This window comes from Pieris brassicae, chromosome 9 (assembly GCF_905147105.1).
Source record: "Pieris brassicae chromosome 9, ilPieBrab1.1, whole genome shotgun sequence".
Classification (NCBI taxonomy): domain Eukaryota; kingdom Metazoa; phylum Arthropoda; class Insecta; order Lepidoptera; family Pieridae; genus Pieris; species Pieris brassicae.
In genome coordinates this window covers 1,756,463-1,780,824 of record NC_059673.1, presented here as the reverse complement: position 1 = coordinate 1,780,824, position 24,362 = coordinate 1,756,463, and the positions used below count along the sequence as shown (strand labels likewise).

The following is a 24,362-nucleotide window of genomic DNA, read 5'->3' as shown; positions in this document are numbered from 1 at the left end:
TTCCACGTTAAATCTCATGAATTCTGTCTTTTTATGTCGGTTTTTCATTTCGACTTAAAAAATTTAATTATCAAAATTAAAAATTTATATTAATGTTAATTTATTTATTATTATTATCTTTTTAATTTTAATGGAAGCGTTCTTGCAAAATAATTAGGAAATAGATAAAAAAAAGTATGAAAAATAATTAGTTTAATTTAATTCTTTGCAATAAATAAATAGGCTTTTTTATTTTTATTTATTTTATTAATGTACAAAATTCAAATTATCTTAAAAAGAAGTCTAATTCATTTAGATAGTGAAAAAGTCCCAACACATTAAATATTATGAAAACTTTTTTAATTATTGTAGTTTTTATTAAAAATGATAAATAATATTAAAATTACATTCGTCTCATTATCTTGAAACCAAATTTTTTGAAGGTTTCACTTCTACCACGTGTGATTTGTACACGTTTTTATTGTCCTAACATTATACGTCACTATTAAAGTTAAAATAATCAGACCTAGTGGTCAGATGTCAGTCAGATGCACTAATTTTGTCTTTTGTTATGTCTTTGCGGTAAATATACATGTTCGTTTAGCAATAAATTACATTCTTTTCAATTCTTCATATATCTCTTCTAATGATCTGTTCTTTGTTTCCGGCAGCTTGATGATCACGTAAACAACGGTTAGAAGGCACATGACTCCAAAAAAGTAGAACGCGTAAAACACGCCGATAGTATTTGCGAGAGGTTTGAAGAATAAAAGCTGTAAGAAGTCTGCCACTGAGGCGATCGCCATGGTTGTTGCTAAGACGCTTCCTCGGTACTAAAATATAAATATAGCATTTATTCTGATGTAGATAAAATAAATGATGGCTTTAGCGTGTGACTCTCTGAGGCCGTAAGTTCGATCCCCGGCTGTACACCAATTCTGCCTATGTGCGCATTGAACATTCGCTCGAACGGTGAAGGAAAACAACGTGTAAACCGTGAGAGGCCAACACTGCTTAGTAAAATGAAATAACCAACCTTAAATGAGAATATTTCTCCTGTTATGACGATGGTTATTGGCATCAGTCCAGCTGCATCACAGAATATACACAGGCACAAAGTGATTACTGGTATCCAAGCGGTGCTGATAATGTTGTAATCTCTGATCAGGAACCAAGACGCAAGCACGCACATACTCAGCCCTGATACCAGGCAGGTGATAACCATTAACCACTGGAATTAAATAAAGCAGTTGTAACATGGTTTCTGGGAAATTTTAAATATTACGTAGTCCATGAAATTGAGCGAACATTCTTTTAGGTCATAAACGAAATGAAAATACTTCAAATAGTTTTAAAAAATAATAATAAAAGTTCCACTAAAGTCTACATTTATAAGCGAAGCCTCAATCATATACTACTGAAGCCCACGAACAGGCTGCACCATCACGTGAATGTTAAGGCTATTCAACTCCTTGACACCACGGGCCTAGTGAGAAGATTGAAAAGGACAAAACCATGTGAACTGGTGTATTAGTGTAAGTGCAAATTAGTATTAAGTGTTAAACAGTGGTAAATAGAACAGAGTGTCTTTTCATAGAGACTGTAAGTAGTGTTATTGGATCTTATGTTAAAAATCCTTATTAGTTAATTAGGATAGACATAAAATACTTATTAGTCCTGTTAGTATTATTTAGGTATGAAAAACTTACAAATTAATAACATTTCGAAATATTTTTGTTTGACCGTCTCCTACTATGTTATCAATTAAATTTAAACATACCTTTCTACCACATTTCTCAACAACATTAGATGCTAACAAAGATCCACCCAGCTGTACGACTCCCAACATCATGGCTTGCTTGTTTGGGCTAAGAGCAAAGGACGAGTTGTCCTCTGAAGCCAGGTTGAAGATGTCTCCTGCGAAGTTTTGGATTGGCACGGCACCACAGACCTCTCTAGAAACTGCTGCTACCAAGGCTATGAGAAAAGCCTTGAAGAGTATTCTGTCTGTCGCTAAAAATGGATATTGGTTGTCAAATTATAAATATAAGGGCCCAAAATGACGATATCTAGACTAATCTTTTGATTTATGTAAAGTATTAGTATGCTTTAACATGGTAGATCGGTCCCGCGTTATAGGAAGGCGCTGTAGGAGTATTTTCGCATAACGCGCTTGTATGACCTCATATAACGCGTTATGTACTTATGATTTACGTTTTACTTTTCTCGTTAAAGGGGATTCAAAGGCATTTATTTCAATTGGGTCTATTAAAAAGGAACTTTTGTAAGTCAAAATTACAACTTTACATATTAAAAAAATACTAGATGACAAAAACGTAGTTACATATAGTTTAAAATAGCTTTTACAATATTTTGTATACATTGATTTGATATGATATTTGAAGACCATGTAGAACTAAAAAACTACTATACTAAAATAACATTAGCGCATGGTGTTATAAAGCACACTGCAGCAGATAACTATATTACGATAGATACATGGCGCGCATACTAACATCGATTTAAATCTCATATTAAGAAAAAACTACGTTATCAATATAAGTATATACACAGAAATATAACCTGTGAAATCCTGAAGGGCAGGGAACTGGAATCGCGTTATATGAAAATGCGTTAATGGGAGCGTTCAAGTGTTACGTCACGCAATTTTTGGAGATTCTTGACCTCCATGAAAAGCGTCGTAACGTTTCTGTATCCAATAGTAAATCGTTTCGTGACCGACCCCCAGTGACTCTTTATACCTAAAACTTACCATTATGTGGTGTAAGGTCCTGGAAAGTGGAAAATAATATTACCAATAATACGTAATTCAGTCCTCGCCCCGCATCGTAACGTTTTACAAGAGGACTCCCCCCCCCCATTCGTTACGTAATACTGGAACGCTCCCAATGGAGTAGCGTGTTATAAGAGTACTGTACTATTCATAGACACTTACCAATAGATTTTAACATAAATTGTTTATTCTCATCGTCCTCCTTGTGTTCCTTCATTAGCCGTTCCAGTTCCAGTTGTATAGAGGTATCCGGACTGTCCTTGCATCGTAGCCACGTTAGTGCTTTCACTGCCTCCTACAAGAAACTCCAAGAAAGTCAACTCCAGAAAACCAAATAATACTACTCCTTTTTACCACCGCGTCGGTGATTTTATCATCATTGTCATACTAAAGACTCGAAGAAGTTGCCTTTGTTTCCCTACTGCCTAGCCTAGGAATTATTATTATATGGTGCTCGCCTCACGCGCACCTATCACCTTCCGTCTGAGAGGTAAGAACAAGAAAAGTTGGGAACAAGTAAGTAACGCAATTAAAATTATATTATGTGTATGTATGTTTACATTAATTTTGTTTAATTATATGTATGTCACTGAACTTCTCTTAAACGGCTGGACCGATTTGAATTATTATTTTTGTATGCGTTAAGTTGGCGACCTGGATGATTTAGATTCACAAATTAGCCCGGCAGATGGCGCTGCAATCTGTAGGTTATTTATCTACGCAACAAATAGATCTTCTGTGCAAGAATGTAATTAAAGTCCCTAAACGACTTGACAAATTTTGATGAAATTTTTCAAGTGTTTTTATAGAACTGAGGGCAAACAGGTAGGAGGCTCACCTGATATTAAGTGCCCGTCGCCCATTCACACTCTCATTGACAGAGGACTCGCGAGTGCGTTGGCGGCCTTTTATAGATTTAAAATATTAGATTTTCTTGTAGATAACACATGTGTACAGTTCTCTTATATAATTCGAATAAGAACTTTATTCATAAGGAGTTTATTCGTAAATAAAGCTCAAACAAAATAAAATGTTTTGTCACTATTTCACTTATGTTAGTATATGTAGTCGACCTATAGGTGGAGAATACCTTTAGCTTTCCTTCCTTTACGAGATAAGATGGCGAATCGGGCATAATGAGAAACACAATAAAGTGAATCATGGGAAACGCCACCAACACATAAAGGATCTGATGATAGCCAAGTAAGTCTCCTATGATATAGGAAAAGAGAGACCCGGTAGCTGTGAATAATGCACCCTGGGAAAATATAAGAGTTATTTTATTAGTATTAGCATCTGAAACGTAGTTTTGAGTACCAATTAATAATGATATTACAGCTAGGTTTAACCACGCAAGAGCCGTGTTGGCCAAGCAGGGACCTGCAAGAGCAAATCGTGTTTTCACGATTGTATATGCATTTAATACTCGCTAGTTCGGTAATGAAAAATAACATGAGGAAATGCCTTACCTAATTGTCGATGGTGTCTCTTTGTTACAGAACACCGATCATCTACTTGCAAATAAGGAAAAATATCATAAAACAGATATAAAAATCTCAGGACAATATTAAATTACAGATTATATCACTCACCCAGCATCCCAGAGCTCCTCTTATACTATCTTCACTTATCTCTTTGATATAAGTAGGGCCTGTGACGCAGGCACCGGCCATGGTGATTCCAACCAGTATACGAGCAATAATAAAAACCCAGATATTCATTGAACAGATCTTTAATGTCCAGATTGTCTGAAAAATGAGATTCAGGATGATAACAAATTAGTTCTCTTTCTCTCTCTTGTTTTTCTTCCTGTACAAGATTTACTAGATTTTCGTATAGATATTGAGACATGAACAAATTTGTTACGCCTACAGAATTTTATATAGCAATGTCACGTTATCATAACCATACAAATTGTTTTAGCGTTTTTTCATTCAATGGAGCCAGTGTCATTATCAAATTTAAAAACAGGCATTATTTTTCAATATTCCGACCAATTACTGATATTTCCAACTAAGACATTACCTCCACACTTATTACTATTTATACTATAACCGAATCATCTCTAACCTCTCATGGTTTGGTTTTAAAAATAATCGATTTAAAACTTATTTATTACTAGGGCCTTTAGTTAAATTATTGATGATGGAACATTTTCTATGTTAACTAATCTTTAAGGGTATAAATTATTTCAATTATTACGTAACGAATTTGGGGGGGGGGGTCCTCTTGTAAAACGTTACGATGCGGGGCGGGGATCGAATTACGCGTTATTGTTGATACTATGTTCCACTTTCCAGGACCTTACACAGACAAAGAGTCACTGGGGGTCGGTCACGAAACGATTTACTATTGGATACAGAAACGTTACGACGCTTTTCATGGAGGTCAAGAATCTCCAAAAATTGCGTGACGTAATACTTGAACGCTCCCATTAACGCATTTTCATATAACGCGATTTCAGTTCCCTGCCCTTCAGGATTTCACAGGTTGTATTTCTGTGTATATACTTATATTGATAACGTAGTTTTTTCTTAATATGAGATTTAAATCGATGTTAGTATGCGCGCCATGTATCTATCGTAATATAGTTATCTGCTGCAGTGTGCTTTATAACACCATGCGCTAATGTTATTTTAGTATAGTAGTTTTTTAGTTCTACATGGTCTTCAAATATCATATCAAATCAATGTATACAAAATATTGTAAAAGCTATTTTAGAACCGTTTTTGTCATCTAGTATTTTTTTAATATGTAAAGTTGTAATTTTGACTTACAAAAGTTCCGTTTTAGACCTAATTGAAATAAATAATTTGACTTTGCCTTTGAATCCCCTTTAACGAGAAAAGTAAAACGTAAATCATTTGTACATAACGCGTTATATGAGGTCATACAAGCACGTTATGCGAAAATACTCCTACAGCGCTTTCCTATAACTATAATAATTAGGACAAATACGTGATATAAATTGACATAGATACAAAAAAAATATATAAAAAGCGGTGCGGTGCGGTGGACACGACATTTATATTTGTTGAGTTACGTAAGACATGATAAAACATGTAACATAACTTATCACTACTCTGAATCATGTAAAAGAAAGTCTTAGTAGGAAATTTAAAACGGCTGATCGGTGAAGTAACTCGCCCTAGTCTTCTCGCCTGCTCTATGCCCTTGACTTGCGAACTGGTAGAAAATGTAAATTTAGAATCAATTTAACACCTTTTCTGTTGACGTTCATAAGTGTTGTCTTTTTTACCTATATCAATAAAGATATTTTGAATTTCAGTAAAAAGCTGTAAGTAGACTGTAGCTAAGAAATTAAGTACTCGCTGCATATTTGGTAAATTATGGCGCGGGTAGACATTGCGTCCGTTTAACTATAGATATCTTAAAAGTCCGGCAACTGACTAACGAGCTTTCTGGCAGTGTGATTGTTTGTGGCCACAGGTAGCGTTTGACCTTTTAAACGTAGTCTTTGACAAATTTATACATATGTTTCATTGATTATTTTATATTATATGATTTTTTTATTTACCAGTAATGCATTCTGTAATTAACTGGAATCGAGGGTTTAGTAGTACATTTGAATGTATAAGTTATCACTTACAAAACAAATAGCAGACATGAACAGGAGCGTTGATTTTCTTCCCAATCTATCTCCCATATATGCCATTAGGTATGTTGCAGGAACACATGATAAATATGGTAATGCTGCCATCCATGATACCTTAAAATCAAAACATATAAATCATTGCAGATTGGGAAATTTTTCTAATACATGCTAGTATGTGTAATGTGGAACTAAATAGTTTTAATGCGATAAAAATATTGACTGCGAACCTTCACGGCTTGTGGATCTAATATGATAACACACTCCACATTTTATTTGGTTCATTCTAGCAATATTCCAAATATTGTATTGGAATTTTGGTTTGATATAAGAAAACATAGAACACAAAAGTCTTCCTTTTTATACTATAAGTGGTATTGCACACTGTCTTATGTCAAATATCCTTATTAGTACATAAGGTTAGACAAACATTACTTATTAGTCTTAAGTTAGCCTAGATCGTAATGTTCCATGTCTCAGTAAATACACATTATATTAAAATATATACCTACATAACATTAGTTTAGTTATATATATATATACATATTAGTTAATAATTAAAAGTGTAAATAAAATGTAGACAATCATCGTACACTTGAAGCCAATATGAGCCCTTTAGTTTTTACGACAGTCACAAATTGTTATTTAACATTCTCGTTTCCGATAATGTCTAATAACATAAGTGTCACTTATATTAACGAACTCTTCAATAGGTCGAGTTAGTTTTTAGTTAATTCAGCTTCGCAACCCCTCTACACTTATTTTGTGTGAGTTATAAGCCCATCTTGTTACCAACCCAGCTTCAAACAAAGTTTTTCATTTAACATATATTTGTACATAGACAACAACAACCTCCACCGAATTTAAATTGTATATGTCGCAGTAAAGTAGTTAAATCAGAGAGTTAATTGAATCTCTAGACAGTTAATTAAAGATCGATATTTAATCAAGTCGCTAGTCGCAATCATTATGCATACCTAGTCCAGCCATAAGTTCTGTTACAAATTTGAATGGAAGTTTTTTAATGAAGTAATGTAACATAATTAAAATGTATACCTACATATTTATTAAAGTCTCAGCAAATAATAACACAATATTCTATTTGAAATGGCCCTTTTATTTTATACAGGCCTTTAATCTGTTTGGATTTCTTGGATATCTATGAATTTACGCACAGTTTCCAAGGGAAATTTTGCCACTGCTTGCTCCATAGAATCTTTAAGAGAGTCAGTGTAGTATTATTAATGCAATAAAACTAAAATTATTAAAATTTATACCTACATATTTATTAGTCTCAGAAAATAATAAAACACTATTCTATTTGAAATGGCCTTTTGATTTTATACAGGCCTTTAATCTGTTTGGATTTCTTGGATATCTATGAATTTACGCACAGTTTCCAAGGGAAATTTTGCCACTGCTTGCTCCATAGAATCTTTAAGAGAGTCAGTGTAGTATTATTAATGCAATAAAACTAAAATTATTAAAATTTATACCTACATATTTATTAGTCTCAGAAAATAATAAAACACTATTCTATTTGAAATGGCCTTTTGATTTTATACAGGCCTTTAATCTGTTTGGATTTCTGGGATATCTATGAATTTACGCACAGTTTCCAAGGGAAATTTTGCCACTGCTTGCTCCATAGAATCTTTAAGAGAGTCAGTGTAGTATTATTAATGCAATAAAACTAAAATTATTAAAATTTATACCTACATATTTATTAGTCTCAGAAAATAATAAAACACTATTCTATTTGAAATGGCCTTTTGATTTTATACAGGCCTTTAATCTGTTTGGATTTCTTGGATATCTATGAATTTACGCACAGTTTCCAAGGGAAATTTTGCCACTGCTTGCTCCATAGAATCTTTAAGAGAGTCAGTGTAGTATTATTAATGCAATAAAACTAAAATTATTAAAATTTATACCTACATATTTATAAGTCTCAGAAAATAATAAAACACTATTCTATTTGAAATGGCCTTTTGATTTTATACAGGCCTTTAATCTGTTTAGATTTCTTGGATCTCTATGAATTTACGCACAGTTTCCAAGGGACATTTTGCCACTGCTTGCTCCATAGAATCTTTAAGAGAGTCAATGTAGCCGTGTTGTTTAGAGCAGGTCCAGGCCATGTCCTCTAACACTGACCATAATTTGAAGTCTAAAGGGTTGATGAGGGCCAGTCTTCAGCTCTTATAAAGTCCAGAACGTTGGTTTCAAGCCAGGCTTGGGTAGTTCGTGTCTAGTGACCAGGTGCAGAACCCTTCTGGAAACTACAAGGTATATTCTTAAAAAGTGTATTGCTGAGAGGTTTCACAACATGATCCAAGACTGTATAGTTGATACACTAATTAACACAATTAAAAAATAAATAATATACGTGTTCCAAATTCAAAGCAATGAAACAGTTGGAAACTGCATTTTCTTTTGTAACAGAACTTATGGCCGGACTAGTTATAAACTGCAATTGTTTATGGTCGATATAACTTGTTTAATACCTCTAAATCAGTCAGAGGAACGCCTTTCGGTGAGTTTTTTGATTGTAAAAGTAATGTCATTGGAGACATCCATCCAATACAGGTACCATAGCTGAAGTTGGGAAGACATACTGAAAATCAAAACAAAAAATATTTATTTTGTATTTTGATTATAAGTAAACATTGTGAGCAGTATTGGTAAAAGTGGCTTTAGACTCGGAAATTTGAGGGACCTGGTAGATGATGCCGGTAGATGGTACCAGTAACCTCTGAGCTGGTGCTTTCTTCGTTCAATAAGTTAGAGCGAGGAAATGCCAGTATTAAACAGTAACACTGTCAAAGGGAGTAAACTTTTTAAAATTGTTTCAATTATCTATTTATTAATTTTTTTTTAATAATATTACATTTAGTATTGTCTTTGGTTAACATAGCCTTTACGTTTTCCGACGTTTCGCGTGCTTTACAGCGTGCGTGGTCACGGTGACTGAAGACAAAAGGTGTTGAATGTCAAAAGTATCACAGCTATAGAGAAAGTTGTGTTATCTGTATTTATTGCTCCGGATTTTGTATCGACTAAAAATGACGGGTTTTTGTAGAAATTACTCACGGTGTCCTCTATTTCGCGGAAAAAAATCGTTTCACGACCACGCACGCTGTAAAGCACGCGAAAAGTCGGAAAAATTTAAATTTAAAATTATGTAAATAATTATAAGTTTATAATAATACAAATAGCTTAAATCCGATTATAAAATTGTTTTCTTAAAATTAAATTTTATAATGAACGCTTCATATTTATTGGTACGATATTATGACATATGTTTTAATAGATATCTTTTTATAATTTTTGTATTCAATCAATCTTAGTTGTATTATATTCAAGTTTGTATTATATGGGTAAATATGGGCACACACGTCAAACTTTTCACAATGCCAAAAGTATTATGAAATAATTAAAGGCGACACGGCAACACATAAAGAAGGTAGGAATAAAATATCATAGTATTTGTCGTATTCTAGGGATGAGAATTTAATGAAAAGATTTTTTTTTAATGTAACAGAGGGCAAACGGGCAACAGGCCCAACTGATGTTTAGTGATACCGCTGCCCAAAGACACTCGCAAGAGCATTGCCGGCCTTTTAACAAGGCCTTTACAAGGTAGGACGTTTGTAAAATAAAAAATATTTTACATTAATTTTGTGTTTTTGAACATTAAAGTTCAGTTCCAATTGAAGCCAATATTGAGCTCTTAGTTTGTATTACACTCATAAATTATATTTTTGTAATAATTTATCACTCCCGTCCGAATTGTTTTTTAGTAAAAAGATCTATAAACACTATAAACTTAACGTACATACTTTGATTAATTAATTAAATTCATTTAAAAGAATGTCAATCAAAACAATTAAATATAACTAAACTTAGAAATATAAAATGTACTTACTTAGTACGGCGCAGATGATTTGATTAATTTTACTCCCCGGAGTAAATAACTTTCCCTCAGACATGCTGGAGTACCTATAACATGTTATCACCTTAGCAAATGTAATGAAAAATGTTTCACTTTGAAATTAGTTAATTGCGAGCAATAATGATCTCAGAAGGTTCCGTACGACTTCAATTTAAAACAATTTAATTTTCAATTTAATTTGATTGGTCAAGGAAGGTTTAAACGGTGGGAAACATAATTGTTAAAGGAAAATACTAAAAACTACTATTGAATATTTCAATAACACTGTTCTTAAGTGGGATCAATTTGATGTCTTTTAAATATAGAAAATTGTCTCTTATACAAGTTATGTCTTTGATAGCATACGTTTGTCCCGCTATAACTCGAGAATTGATTTACCGATTTGGCTTATTATGGTCTTGAAATGTAGATATTTTTTTATATATTATATAGTGGTGAGGCAACTGCCATAAATTACGCTCAGTTGTGGAACGATAGACGTCGAGCTGATACGGATGGTATTTTGTATTCTGCCTTGACGTTTGATAATGAAACTCAGTCCGTATGTAGTATTCTTAATTCTATTCGAAAATTTATCAAAAATATTTGGAATTTAGTATTTCATGTTGTTTTGAAAATGTACTAACTGTGTTTCGTTGACAATTTTCTAGTAATTTCATATTTCTTTTATATTAAAAATTATATACATGGTTATACATAATAAAAATGTAGAAAGGCTAAGGCGTTCTAGCAAATAAAAATATGTAATATGACAGGAAAAATAAATTAATGGCGCTACAACCGTTTTTTTAGGTCTGGGCCTCAGACTTCTGTGTCTGTTTCATGATATTTGAATAGGCAAGTAGGTGATCAGCCTTCTGTGCCCGACACACGCCGTCGACTTTTTCGATGTTTTCCTTCACCGTTCGAGATAATGTTAAATGCGCATAAATCAAAGAAAATCCATTGGTGCACAGCCGGGGATCGAACCTACGACCTCAGGGATTAGAGTCGCACGCTGAAGCCACTTGGCCAACACTGCTCTAATATGACAAAAAGGTTTATACATTTTAACCGCGGCATTCTGAAACGGTAATTGTTTTTCCCATTAAATATTAAATTGTAATTAATGTATTTGTGTGTTAACAGCTAAATCATTAAAATTATCTTAGTATCGTCATAGAATAATTTATTTTAAATAACAAAATTAATAAGATAAAATTTACGCTTTAAAAATTTCAAAGAGAATTTATCCCGCTCACAGTGTAGAAAAATTCGTATGGACTTATGGTTGCCAGCTGTGGGGCTCTACCAGTAATAGCCAAAGTACTCAGGGGATAGTATATGCTCCCTTAATGTAGAGGATAATAAAAAAGAATGCTGGAGCCCACGTACAGAGGCTCCACCATCACGTAAATGTCGAGGCTATTCAACCCTTGACACCACGTGACGTAGTGAGAAGATAGAAAAGGACAAAACCATTTGAACTAGTGAATTAGTGTTAGTGCTAAACAGTAAGTGAAAAAAAAGTGCTAAAATAGAAGAACTGAGTGTCTTCCGTTCATTAGAGACTAAGTTGTGTTATTGCACACTATGGATTGTTAATTATCCTTATTAGTAAATTAGATTACACATTAATTACTTATTAGTCTCAAGTTAGGCGAGATCGTGTTTTCCATGTAAAGACAAATGTATTTAAAAAAAATTAGCAAATTCATTTAATAAATTTTTCTCATAATACTTCTGTTTGTAAATTAAACAAATCAGTTGGGATTTCTGTATTTGTTCCCTCGTTTGTCAATCTAAGAGGCTAGTAAGCAGCTTCCTACACACGCCGCGGAAAGCCTCCCGATTTTTTGCGCACAAAGACAGTCCATGGGTGAACAGCCGGGGATCGAACAACCTCAGGGATGAGAGTCGCATACTGAAGCCACTAGCCAAACACTGCTCCTCATTAGCCACAGCAAATGATGTTCGAGATAATGCTTTTTTGTCCCACGTGGTTCTGTCAGTGCCACTTACACTTGCATAGAAAACTGTAAGTACAGGTCACTGTTAGTGAAAGATAGAGTACGTACTTTTTAATTCTGGGGAACGTCCCGAAGTGTATGTATGTATCTACAACCAGCCATCCCACAAGGTAATCTATAATTTTATCCTCTCCAAACCCTGGCTCATTAAATAAATAAATTTGCCAAGGGAGTGGTACAATTAGATCGATCAACTACAGGAATCCGCATAATCAGCCGTATATAAATAAACATGAAAATGTCATATCAATTTTTACAATGTCATATACCAAGAAGATTAACATACTGTCAAATTGTGCTCATTTTAGTATCCGTGTACATTTATATGAGTAATCATCACCTTTCGATAACAATATGCAAAGTAGTTTTTGTTCATTTACATAACTAATTTCGTAATGTATTATTTGTTAGTGTTTTGTAGTTTCTCGTACTAAATTCAATTGTAACATTAAAGTAGAATTTGTATTTTAAAACAACCTGATTAAATATGTACACTTCAATATTTCAATTGTCGATCTATGAAGCACCTTAGAACTATTGTTGAGCTATTTCCAGCCATTAATGCAGAATATCGTTTTAAATGAGATAACGATGGATTTGGTAAAAATGAGAGCGTTATTATGTAACGAATTGGGGGGGGGGGGGTCCTCTTGTAAAACATTACAAATTATGTTCGACTTTCAAGGACTTAACACCGCATTATGATAACTTTTAGGTAAAAAAAAAATCACTGGGTGGTCAAGTAACGCTTTACTATAGGGTTCAGAAAACGTTACGGTGCAATTCATGGGGGGAGGGTTCCAGAATCTTCAAAAATGGCGTTACGTAATAAATGAACGATCCCTATTCTATATTTGCAAACTTATTAATACTTAACATATAATAAATAGTTTTGTAGCAATCTTCCGCCACTCTTACTTGAATCTCGGACTTACCGACGCGGTACCATAGCCCGCGCTTGGTTTTTCCGCCCTTAGCCTTCAGCCTTAACATTAGAAAAATTAAGAAGATAAGACACTCAAAAATAAGAAGCGTTACTAAAGCTACTGATGTGCTAAACTACGCCCTAAAGCTTAAATGGAGATGGGCAGGGCATGTAGCAAGACTCTCTGATGATCGATGGACCATTAGGGTGACCCGGTAGGGTGGCCATTGGGGAACGAAACAGAGGACGACCACGAGATGGGCGGACGACATTGCAAAAACGGCTGGCTCGAGCTGGATGCAAATCACTATAAAACCTAAACTATCTTGGTTTTTAAAACACAAAAAACACATTAAATATACATTAATTTTATCTATTTTAGGTACTCATAATTTAAGATTAATACCTAATACAAATCATCTATTTATTAAATTACCTAATTTATAATAAACTTGTATTCATTGTAAAAATTACATGTAATAATTGTTGTTTATAGTATAAATTATCACAGTCCAAGGGGTTTCTGTGATTGACAAGCATCTTCGTGGGAAATATTGAGGGCAATCGTGAAGCTTTCAATATAAGGGTTATTTATATTTTAATTATTAAATACAATACGTTTATATCAACTATAACGATATAAAATAGCCATACATATAAATATTAATTACGGTAGATATAGTAAAGTATTCGTTATACAATTTAAGAAAACCTAACACTATTATATTAAACCAAATTTTGAATCTACCCTCTTTTTCGAACACACTAAAAAAACTAAGAACCCGACCTACGTCAGATAATTTTATAACTATTCGGCCAACAACGCAAAATACGGGTCACTTATATAATAAAACTAATTATCAATATACGCTCTTTTTTCGAACACCTCGAACACGTTTTAGGAATAGTTTATCTAATTACGTGACAGATATCACGTTTTAGAATCGAGCCGTTTTTGCGTTTCCCGATTACCTAAAGATACAATGACTTATTAAAATCAACAATAATTACGCAATGTCCCTACAACCATAAATTTCGATATTTAGAAATATAGGGAATTTTGAATTACAGCCAGTAGTGTAAATCTTTGTAGGTATATATTTTTATAGGCCCACATAATATACCTATAATGCTATATCTACAGTATCATGAATAGAAACGTAACTTTTAAATCCTGTGTCAATAAAGTTTTTTTTACTTTAAGTCTGTTACAAGCTATCAATTCTAAAATATACGACAATACATACGACGATACATTTACCATAATTATTATGGTAAATGTATCTCGGCGTGGTGTTCAGTCCATACCAGACCAGACAGACCGCCTTGTCGTCCAGGGGAAGGTGGAAGGCACTAGACCGCGCGGAAGGTCATCTACGCGTTGGACTGACCAGATCAAGTCTACCGTAGGAGGTTCAATCCAGGGTGTAGCAGGATGACCTCTAATAGGCAACGCTGGTGAAACGTCGTGAAGCGCATCACATCTGCACCTTCTAATACTACATAGTGATCACGACCGCACTGTCAAGAGTGTACCGGATAAGAAGATAAACAAAAATGGATCAAAAAGTTAAAAAAATTACACTTCTTACTTAAGATTTTACTAGTAATGTTTTATTTACTGCTTAGCAACTACTAACAATATAGTAGGTATTTCATGGGCAATTAACATTGTTTTTTTTTTTTGAAGTTGATCAGCAGTATATAAGCAGTGTTCATTCTATATTCGCGTAGTAGAATGAGTTCGATTTTGAACCTTGGAATCGAATAACGGTCGACAATGTTCATTTCTGTTAGAGGTTATTGTTTTGTATTTGGCCATTTAGCAATTTGTATCGTAACACCGGCTGGAGATCCTCGCTCGTATAATGACATTATTTAAAAAACGTCGCTGATTTTACAGAGAAAATCCTGTAATTAATGCAAGGTGTGCAGTAAATAGTCTTTAAATACTTTAAATCCGTTGCGAATGGACTGCATACATTATATCAAACACGATGGGTTTGTGAAATATTTTAGGGAAATTTGAATTGTAACCCTTATAAAAATGTGTGGACTAAAATTGGGACGTGTATCGCTCATATATACATAATATTAAGTTTCTCATGTAAATAAAATATAATTTTACAATGAGAAATAAAGTACTTTTACACCGATTAATTTTTTTAAAGTCTTGTGTACATTACTGTAAGTTTTATATTGGATTATTGTGCTGTGGTATAAACACTTTATTTATTAATTTAATTATAAGCGAACGAAATATTAAATAACAATAGTATTTATCGAGTTAACGATGATATATGAACTACGAGGTGAATATTCCCATTCATACGTTATCTTTATGGGTTAAAAACCTGTTTGAACTATAATAAAGAAACAATAACCTATCAAAATAAATAATAATAAGTAATCAACCTTTAGGTCTGGGCCACAGATGGCCTTCTATGCCTGACTCATGTTGACTTTTTGTGTCTAAGGCAAGCCAGACTCTCATCCCTGGCTGTGAACCAATGAACTTTCTATGTGCGCATTTTACATTGGCTCGAACGGTGAAGGAAAACGTCGTAAGGAAACCTTAGACCCAAAATGTCGAAAAGTCAGGTACAGGAGGTAGATCACCTACTTGCCTATTAGATTGAAAAATAGATCACGAATCATATACCTAAAAACTGAATTTTTTAATCTATTAATATACCTAATTGACTTATGTTTTCTGTTTCGTATATTTTGTTTACCAATGTCATCTATTTTGGCTTTGTTTATAATATAGCGTTATTACATATAAATAAATGAATTACTCACTGAAACACTACACACTTGAACACTTCTACACCATATCCAAAGGAATAAATATTAACAAATGTATCATTAACACGTTACTTTTACTCTTGACGTCTCATCTTTAACCATTGTGTTAGACTTGCTTTAAAGATCACGTTGTTGTCGCGGATAAAATATTAATTGAGTCATACTATAAATTTCACCTTTTACCCACTATTTTACTAGCTGGAAAAAGAAGATATTTAGACATTAAAGTGTTAGCAGAAAGAACGGAGAAAGGGTTCCGTACCGTGAAGGGGTTCCAATGGTACTAAAGGAAGTGTATTAGGAAAATAAGAAGAAAAAAGCTGTACATTTGTAACGATTGGAAATAAACGAACATTATTAATATTGTTATTATTAGCAGGAGTATATTGTTCAGCCATCGAATACTATTATAATAATACTAATAGATAGAAAAAATTGGACTTGGTTGTTGAACGGTGAATATTAATTGTTTCAGAGGTATTTTCAAATTTCCGTTTCTGAACATGTCTATTTTTTTTAAATTTGTGTTTAAAAACACACAAGGTTTCCATTGATACAGAAATATGTCTGTCCCATTAGACAACTAATTACAACTCTTTTGTCTGCATGACTGAAATCATTACTTTAGACTCTCAACGAACATAATATAATTATAACAATAATTATAACGTTCTTTCTGCTAACACTATAACAAGTGGGTAGTGCAACGTGTATTGGTGTGTCTTGTGATTTGTACTAAAATAAAATAGTATTTGGGTTTAAACTTTGTTACTTACAGTTCCATTGATGAATTAATGTTCCACTACACATTAATCGCAATTTTTCCTTAATAATATCCTTTATTTAACTAAAATTAACTTAAAGTTTGATAATCACTTCTTCAAGTACCTTCATTTGAACTATTAATTTTTCACTTGCACCTTATTATGGAGGATCTTAAAAAGTCTTTAAGGGATGTATCCGAAATGGTGTCTACCAGAATGGAGGAGTTCCAGCAGCGCCTTATTGCAGCTCAGAATAGGTCCCCATCGCTGGAACAAACTCCACTTGCTAGGGAGTTTGAAACATTTAAAAGTTCTGTTCTATTCTGCCTAGAGAATCTCCAGTCTCAGATGGCGATTCTGTTTAGAGTGCAGGATGAGCAAGAGATGCGTAGTAGGCGAAAGTGTCTGTTGCTGCATGGAGTAAATGAAGCGAAGGATGAAAGCCCGGCCTCCATTGCAAATATGATATCCATCCTTTTAAAGTGTCCAAATGTCACGGAGCAGTGCCTTACCCGTTGCCATCGAGTAGGATTAAGATCCAATGAAAAGCCTAGGCCTATATTATTAAAGTTTCGTGAACATGCCGATAAGTTAAGGATCTGGGCTGCCAAGACTAGCCTTAAAGGCACTGGTATAACCTTGTCTGAGTTCCTAACAAAAACAAGGCACTCACTATTTATGGAGGCGAGAAAGCGGTTTGGTGTCTCAAAATGTTGGACCCAGGATGGACGTGTACACGTGATTGGGGCTGATGGGAAACTTCGCCGCATCTCTTCGTTGAAGGAACTTGGTTCAGTCCCGGGCAGCATCCCGTCATCGTCCGCAGCTGATGATGCAAAGCGAACAAGAGACATGACCCGTAATAAGAAGGTTCCAAGAAAGGGTCATTAACTTCAGTGTCGGTGTTCCATGGTTCCGGGGTTATAATCAACTTTGTTGTCAACTGGTTTGATGTCATTAATTTTAAGTGTTAAACAGTTCTTTTTTGTTTTCCTTTTGTTTTAAAATATTATTATTTAGTATCTCATAACCTTAACTTTTGTTTACTTAATGTTTTTAAAGACCTCACTGACAGATTATAACTAATAACTAGCAAGTGATGTGACACTGTCAAAAGTTGTGATTGTCAATTAATGATAGATTGTATCTATTTCCACAGTTCATAAAATTATTCTCTTATAATAAGCTTTTACAGTAATTTATCACTGCAAACTATATATAAATTCCCTTGTTAAATTGTTTTTTTTTTTTTTTTGGAAATAGTTACAATTAGTTTATTGAACCCCTTTAAGTTAATTTGTTTTCTTAAAGTGTGTGACTATATTTTCTGTTCACTAATATTAGCGATTGAGTGTGAACACAGGATCATTTTTGTAGATAAATTAAAAATTTATATACTTAGTAGACTTATACATAAATATTATTGGCTAACACATGAATCACGATAGTGAAGCTCTTGAATTTGAATCGGTCTCTTCGTCGGATTTCGAATCATTCCATAGCGCTGAGATATCTCCCCCTCCCTTGCATAGTATCCTCACAGCTTTATTTAAAGACCAATCGCGACACTTGAATGTCATCCATATTAATGCTCAAAGCGTTCCTGCTCACCATTTGGACTTGTTGACAACATTTGTATCCAACGAAATTCACGCTATCCTTATATCAGAATCTTGGCTGTGTCCAACCCTGTCCTCCCTCAGCTATTCTATCCCCGGCTTCAACCTAATAAGAAATGATCGAGTTGGAATGCGTGGAGGTGGCGTCGCTATTTACCTACGATCGCACATCCCTTACACTATTATCAGTATGTCTCCTCAACCACCACCACCTAATGAATGCGAGCATCTTCTGGTCGAGGTCATGCTCAGTAAGACTAAAATTCTCCTTGGAGTGTTTTACTCTCCTTCTCTTTTAGTCGATTATTTCGCAGGCTTTGATAACACTCTTGAAAAATTTTCGCCTCTCTATAAAAACATAATAGTTATGGGTGATTTCAATACCTGCTTAATCAAAGACGACTGCCGATCGAAAAAGTTGCTCTCCATCACCGAATCTTATAATCTTCATAACCTGCCACTTAATGCCACACACAAAGTCCCAGGCTCCACTCCTTCCTTATTGGACCTTATATTTACCTCTTCTCCTGACCTAGTTACCAACCATGGCCAACTTCCTGCTGTTGCTTTTTCTCATCACGACCTCATTTATTTGTCTCTCAATCTTAAACCTCCTAAACTAAAACCCACCGTAGACCTTAGGCGTAATTTTGCTGCGATCGACACCGAGCGTCTGCTTATAGATGCGGCCAGAATTGACTTTAGCACGATTTACGAGTGTCCCACCCTCAATGGTAAAGTTGATTTACTAAATGCCTCCATCACTAATCTTTATGATATACATGCTCCTTTGAGGCCCGTTAAACTCAAGCATTTACCTGCTCCTTGGCTCAACGATGAAATCAAATCTTTGATTAAACAAAAAAACCGTGCTAAGGCCAAGATGAGAACAGCCAAAACGGATAAGGAACATGTATTTTACAAAACCTTGCGCAACCGTTGCAACACGCGTTGTCGCGATGCGCAGAGACGACACATTCACGACTCAGTGTCTAATGGGGATCCCTCAAAAATATGGAAATTTTTAAAATCTCTGGGTATCGGTAAGCCACCACGTACTGCCATGACTCCCGATATCGACGTAAACAGCCTAAACGCCCATTTTACCTCTCACTCCACTTCAAGTAATATCGATCTGGACTTAACACTTGAGTATATATCATCTCTCCCTCGTCCTAGTTTTCCATCTTTCTCTTTCGATGAATTCTCTAGTCAGAAAGTTGAATCGAGTATTTCTTCTATTCATTCCAACGCTGTTGGTTCTGACCTGATTAGTCGTGCTATGATCATACCTATTCTCTCTCTTCTACTTCCTGTCATCACACATATTTTTAATTTTTCCATTTCTATAGGTGAATTTCCTTCTTGCTGGAAGGATGGACTTATCATCCCTATCCCCAAAAAGGCTAATCCTAGTACTTTTTCTGATTTTCGACCCATCTCGATTCTGCCATTTCTATCCAAGGTACTTGAACGCCTCATACATGAGCAATTAAATAATTTCCTAAACAAAAATTCCATACTGAATCCACTTCAGTCTGGGTTTCGACCTGGACATAGCACTACTACTGCTCTGGTCAGAGTAGCCGATGATATTCGCGAAGGCATGGACCACAAACAACTCACAATTCTCACACTGCTAGATTTCAGCAACGCTTTTAATACTATTAATTTTAAAATTCTAATGGGGTTGCTTAGATCTATTAATATTTCTTCTCATGCTGTTAACTGGTTCTCTAACTATGTTAATGGGCGCCGCCAGTGTATTAAGACAAGCGATTGCATATCTCAGTGGAGTTTGATTGAATCTGGCGTTCCGCAAGGTGGCGTACTTTCTCCTCTTCTTTTTGCTATATATATTAACTCCTTAACTTTCCGACTTTCAACTAATTTTCATTTATACGCTGACGATCTTCAAATCTACGTACAATCAAGTCTCGATGATCTCCCGCAAGCCATACAATCTACCAACAATGAGCTGGCAAAGATAGTTGACTGGAGTAAAAAATTTGGTCTTCTAATCAATCCCAAAAAGAGTAAGGTATTAATTATTGGCAGCCCCTATTTCACGACGAGAATTGATTGGGCCAGGATATCCCCTATCCATATCGATGGTGTAATTTTAAATTTTAGCCGTACAGTAAAAAATTTGGGGGTTTTATTTGATCAAAATTTATCCTGGGAGCAGCATGTTAAAGAAGTTAGCCGAAAATTATACGGTGCCTCCAGTATCCTTCGACGTCTTAGTAATTTTCTTCCCTTTAGTACCAAAACCTCACTGGCGCAATCTCTCCTCCTGCCTTTACTGGACTACGCCGATTCCTGCTCCTCCGATCTTAACGAGGAATTGCTAAATAGACTGGATCGTCTCCAAAATTTCTGTATCAGATTTATATTCGGTCTAAGAAAGTACGATCATATCTCTGCGTTCCGTAAGCGGCTAGGCTGGTTGCCAATTCGTCAGCGACGCGATGCTCATGTTCTTCATCTCCTATATTCCATCCTGTTCAACCCTAAAACTCCTTCCTATCTCAAAAATGATTTCAATTTTTTGGGAGCCCATAACTATAGCTTACGCTCTTCCGAAAATTATACCCTTGAAATCCCATCTCATAACTCCTCCTTTCTTGGCGATTCCTTTAAGGTCTCCGCAGTTAGGCTATGGAATTCACTTCCCGTCCCTATTCGCTTAGCTCCTTCTTTATCTTCCTTTAAATTTCTTCTGTACAAACATTACCTGTCCACATCGTATCCCGAACTTTCTTACTAACTACTAACTGACGTGAGACTTATCTTAAATTATCGTGATTTATGTGTCTTTTTACTCTTTAATGTATCTTTAATATTTTATTCCTGTTTAGTTTTGTTTAATAACTGTGTATTACATGTATTTTGCACTACTTGCCTATCTTATTTAATACATTTATTTTTTTTCTTTACTCACAGTGGTTGCCTGGAAGAGATCGCTCGGAAGCGATAAGGCCGCCAGTTGCCCTCCTTTTGATTTAATTATGTTAATTTTTATTTTTATTTTGTAGTGTAACGAAGTGTAAATAAATAAATAAATAAATAATTTATTGTTACCACATTAAATTATATCAAATAAAATGAAATGCAGTTCCCTACTAGAATAATTGTACTTCTATATACCTGCCTACCGGATTCGTAATTATGCTTTGTTCCACATAACAACACCAACTATGCGAAAAACTCAGTTTTGTATCGCACAGCCTAGACTTACGACCACTATTAAAGCCTTGACATGATGAAGCTATTGAGGATTATTCTTCAAAGGAGTTTTAAGATTTTCTATAGCGCTGGAACACCTGCATCATTTTTTTTTTAAATTTATAACCCTCTACTCCCCTGCCATATTGTCCAGGGACTTTTTATACCACATTTTTTCCAAAAATAAAAACAATATACATTTAATTAATTCGACTAGTTCGCGTATCGCGTTCGCGACGCGTAGCCTGCCACGCGTCGCGAAATACGCCCCGGCTGCATCGGTAATATTAAAAAAAAAAAAAGTAACTTTTATTGATTCCTTTTATATATATTAGAATTTGTTGTATATTATGTATTCCATCTTGTGCTATATGTACTTAGTAAAATTGATTTGTGGTGTATATGTATATAATTTATTTTAGCTGTGTAAGTAAACTGTAATGAATAAATCTAAAATATATATAAAATTCTCGTGTCAAAATGTTCGTTCCCATACTTCTCCGAAACGGCTCGACCGATGTTAATTAATTTTTTATGCATATTCAGTAAGTCTGAGAATCGGGTACTATCTATCTTTCAAACCCCTAAGTGATAAGGGGAGTCCGCTCCAAAAAAACTTTTTTTTAATTTTTTTGTGATACAGCATACAAAAATACATACAACCCTTAATTGAAAGAGTAATCTACGATCAACCTATGTTTTATTATAGTAGATAGGTTTTTTTTATTAAACTAAAAAAATGTTTCCTGAACTAAAACTAAAAAATTTAGAATAATGTTTCGTTTTGGTGCCAATGTACATATTTAAATGGAATATTAACCTGCACTAATTTTGAAGTTTAACATTTCCTATATGAATCTGAACAAAAGTTCGTTATAATAAAAATAACATTTGAATTTGGAATTATTCTTATTAAATAATTATTCTTTTTTACCTAAATATATCTGAACATAAATCTGATACAATAAAAAGTTTTATTTGAATTTGGAATCTATTATTCTTAATAAATACTTTGTTTTGTAGGATATTATTTGAATTTAGAATCTGTAATAATTCGTTTGGGCCCCAATCTAGATACTTTTAATGGAATTTTGCCCTTAATTAATTTCCTATATACAATAACAAAAGTCTGTTAAAATAAAAAATAACATTTGAATTTGTAATCTATAATTCTTATTGTTATTTTGACGCCAAACGTTATAAATTTTAGAACTGAGAATAATGTTTCGTTTAGGCGTCAATGTAAATACTTCAAATGTAATTTTGACCTTTGTTAAATTTGTTAATATTTACTCTATTCTAAAATTAGGTAAATTATATTACTTAAATTGTTTTCCCAACCACAAAAACGTAAATATTGTTACCCGTACAAGCACATCCTTTTGCGACCGTTATTAAGAAGGGGAATGCGTACATGTTCACTTCCCATTTTAAACTGACATCCGTGTTATACATTGTTTACTTATAACGCGAAAGTGTTAAGAGGAAGATCAAATCAAAGATATTTAAGCTTCAAATTGCATCTATTTTAAATCATTTTTATTTAATTTTAATTGTGTGTTTTACTAAAATTCAAGCCGGCCCGAAGGCCCCAACTATCGTGAGTATATCACGTCAGTGCTCCACCACCAAAAACCTGCCGCACCATCCGCTTCTTGAAGTAGTTCAGACAATTCGAACCCCTTATATACCAAGCAGGGATTGTATAGATACGGTATACTGGATACGTGATATAAAGGAGAAACTGAGTCTACGGGTACCAAGTAGAAACCTGACGCTTCCGTTTAAACTTTTGGATGGCTCCAACTTGGTCAGCGAACCGCCTCTCACGCGAGCAATACAAATAAAAAAAATTCTATTGAGGTAGACCTATTTGTTTGTACACTGGGTGAGTTCACCAGAGTTGCTTTCTATATTGTTAATTATAAGATTTTGGCATATAAATGTTTTTTTAGGATAATCGGTGTATGTATTATTTTGTTCGTTCTATCGAATCAGTAGTAACTGTTAAGGTAGAATAATGATGTGGAATAAATAAATAAAACATTTTTTTTAAATTTCATTCAATTTGATTAAGTAGTTTAAGAATTATAACTAGTCAGATTTCATAATTTTATCACTGACTGGCCGTTCATCGAAACTAAAGCATATTTAATATGTATTACTTGTGAGATACATTGTGTCTTCGATGACCAAGGTATTAACAGATTTCTAATCATATCCAGTATAAAATGTTGTTAGGATAGCTAATTACGTAATTAATTAAGACATAAGATCCCTAAAGATGGGACTGAATTAGCCGACTTTGTACAACTTATTTTAGTACAACTGCGTTGAAAGGCTTTGTCAATGTTTTTGACGGCTGATACTTAGCGGTAAACTGTAAATCTTTAATTTACTCACATATTGGAGTATAAAAGAATTACAATATATTAATAAAATTATACAGTATTTACAATTACCCATGTGACAGTGTACCTTTAACGCTGGCAGCATTTCCTCGCTGTATTGCGATACTTATTCGTTGAGCGAGGAAAGCACCAGCTCTGAGGTCACCGGTACCTAACCAGGCGTCAACTTAAATCTTCAATTAGCGCCTGTTTACTTGAACCCCAAGAGTCTCTACTCCAAAGGGAACAAAAGCGAAGTTAGTGGAAAGACTTTTATA

General features: G+C 34.2%; 1 protein-coding gene across 8 annotated transcripts; it reads right to left on the bottom strand.

Moving 5' to 3' along the window:
• Window positions 1-244: 244 nt before the first annotated feature.
• LOC123714053 (facilitated trehalose transporter Tret1-like) lies at window positions 245-23,116 on the bottom strand. Of its 8 annotated transcripts, none has more exons than XM_045668116.1 (10): window positions 23,059-23,109; window positions 10,315-10,388; window positions 8,894-9,003; window positions 6,384-6,503; window positions 4,366-4,521; window positions 3,864-4,031; window positions 2,936-3,068; window positions 1,760-1,992; window positions 1,016-1,210; window positions 245-812 (listed from the first exon to the last, which is right to left on the bottom strand). In XM_045668116.1, the coding sequence occupies exons 1-10, from the start codon at window positions 23,070-23,072 to the stop codon at window positions 591-593; spliced, it is 1,425 nt and encodes a 474-aa protein (XP_045524072.1). In that variant the 5' UTR covers window positions 23,073-23,109; the 3' UTR covers window positions 245-590. The 8 variants fall into 8 exon arrangements, with proteins under 8 accessions (XP_045524072.1, XP_045524079.1, XP_045524075.1 ...); XM_045668123.1 differs by lacking the exon at window positions 23,059-23,109 and adding an exon at window positions 16,078-16,147; XM_045668119.1 differs by lacking the exon at window positions 23,059-23,109 and adding an exon at window positions 12,399-12,427.
• Between the last annotated feature and the right edge of the window lie 1,246 nt (window positions 23,117-24,362).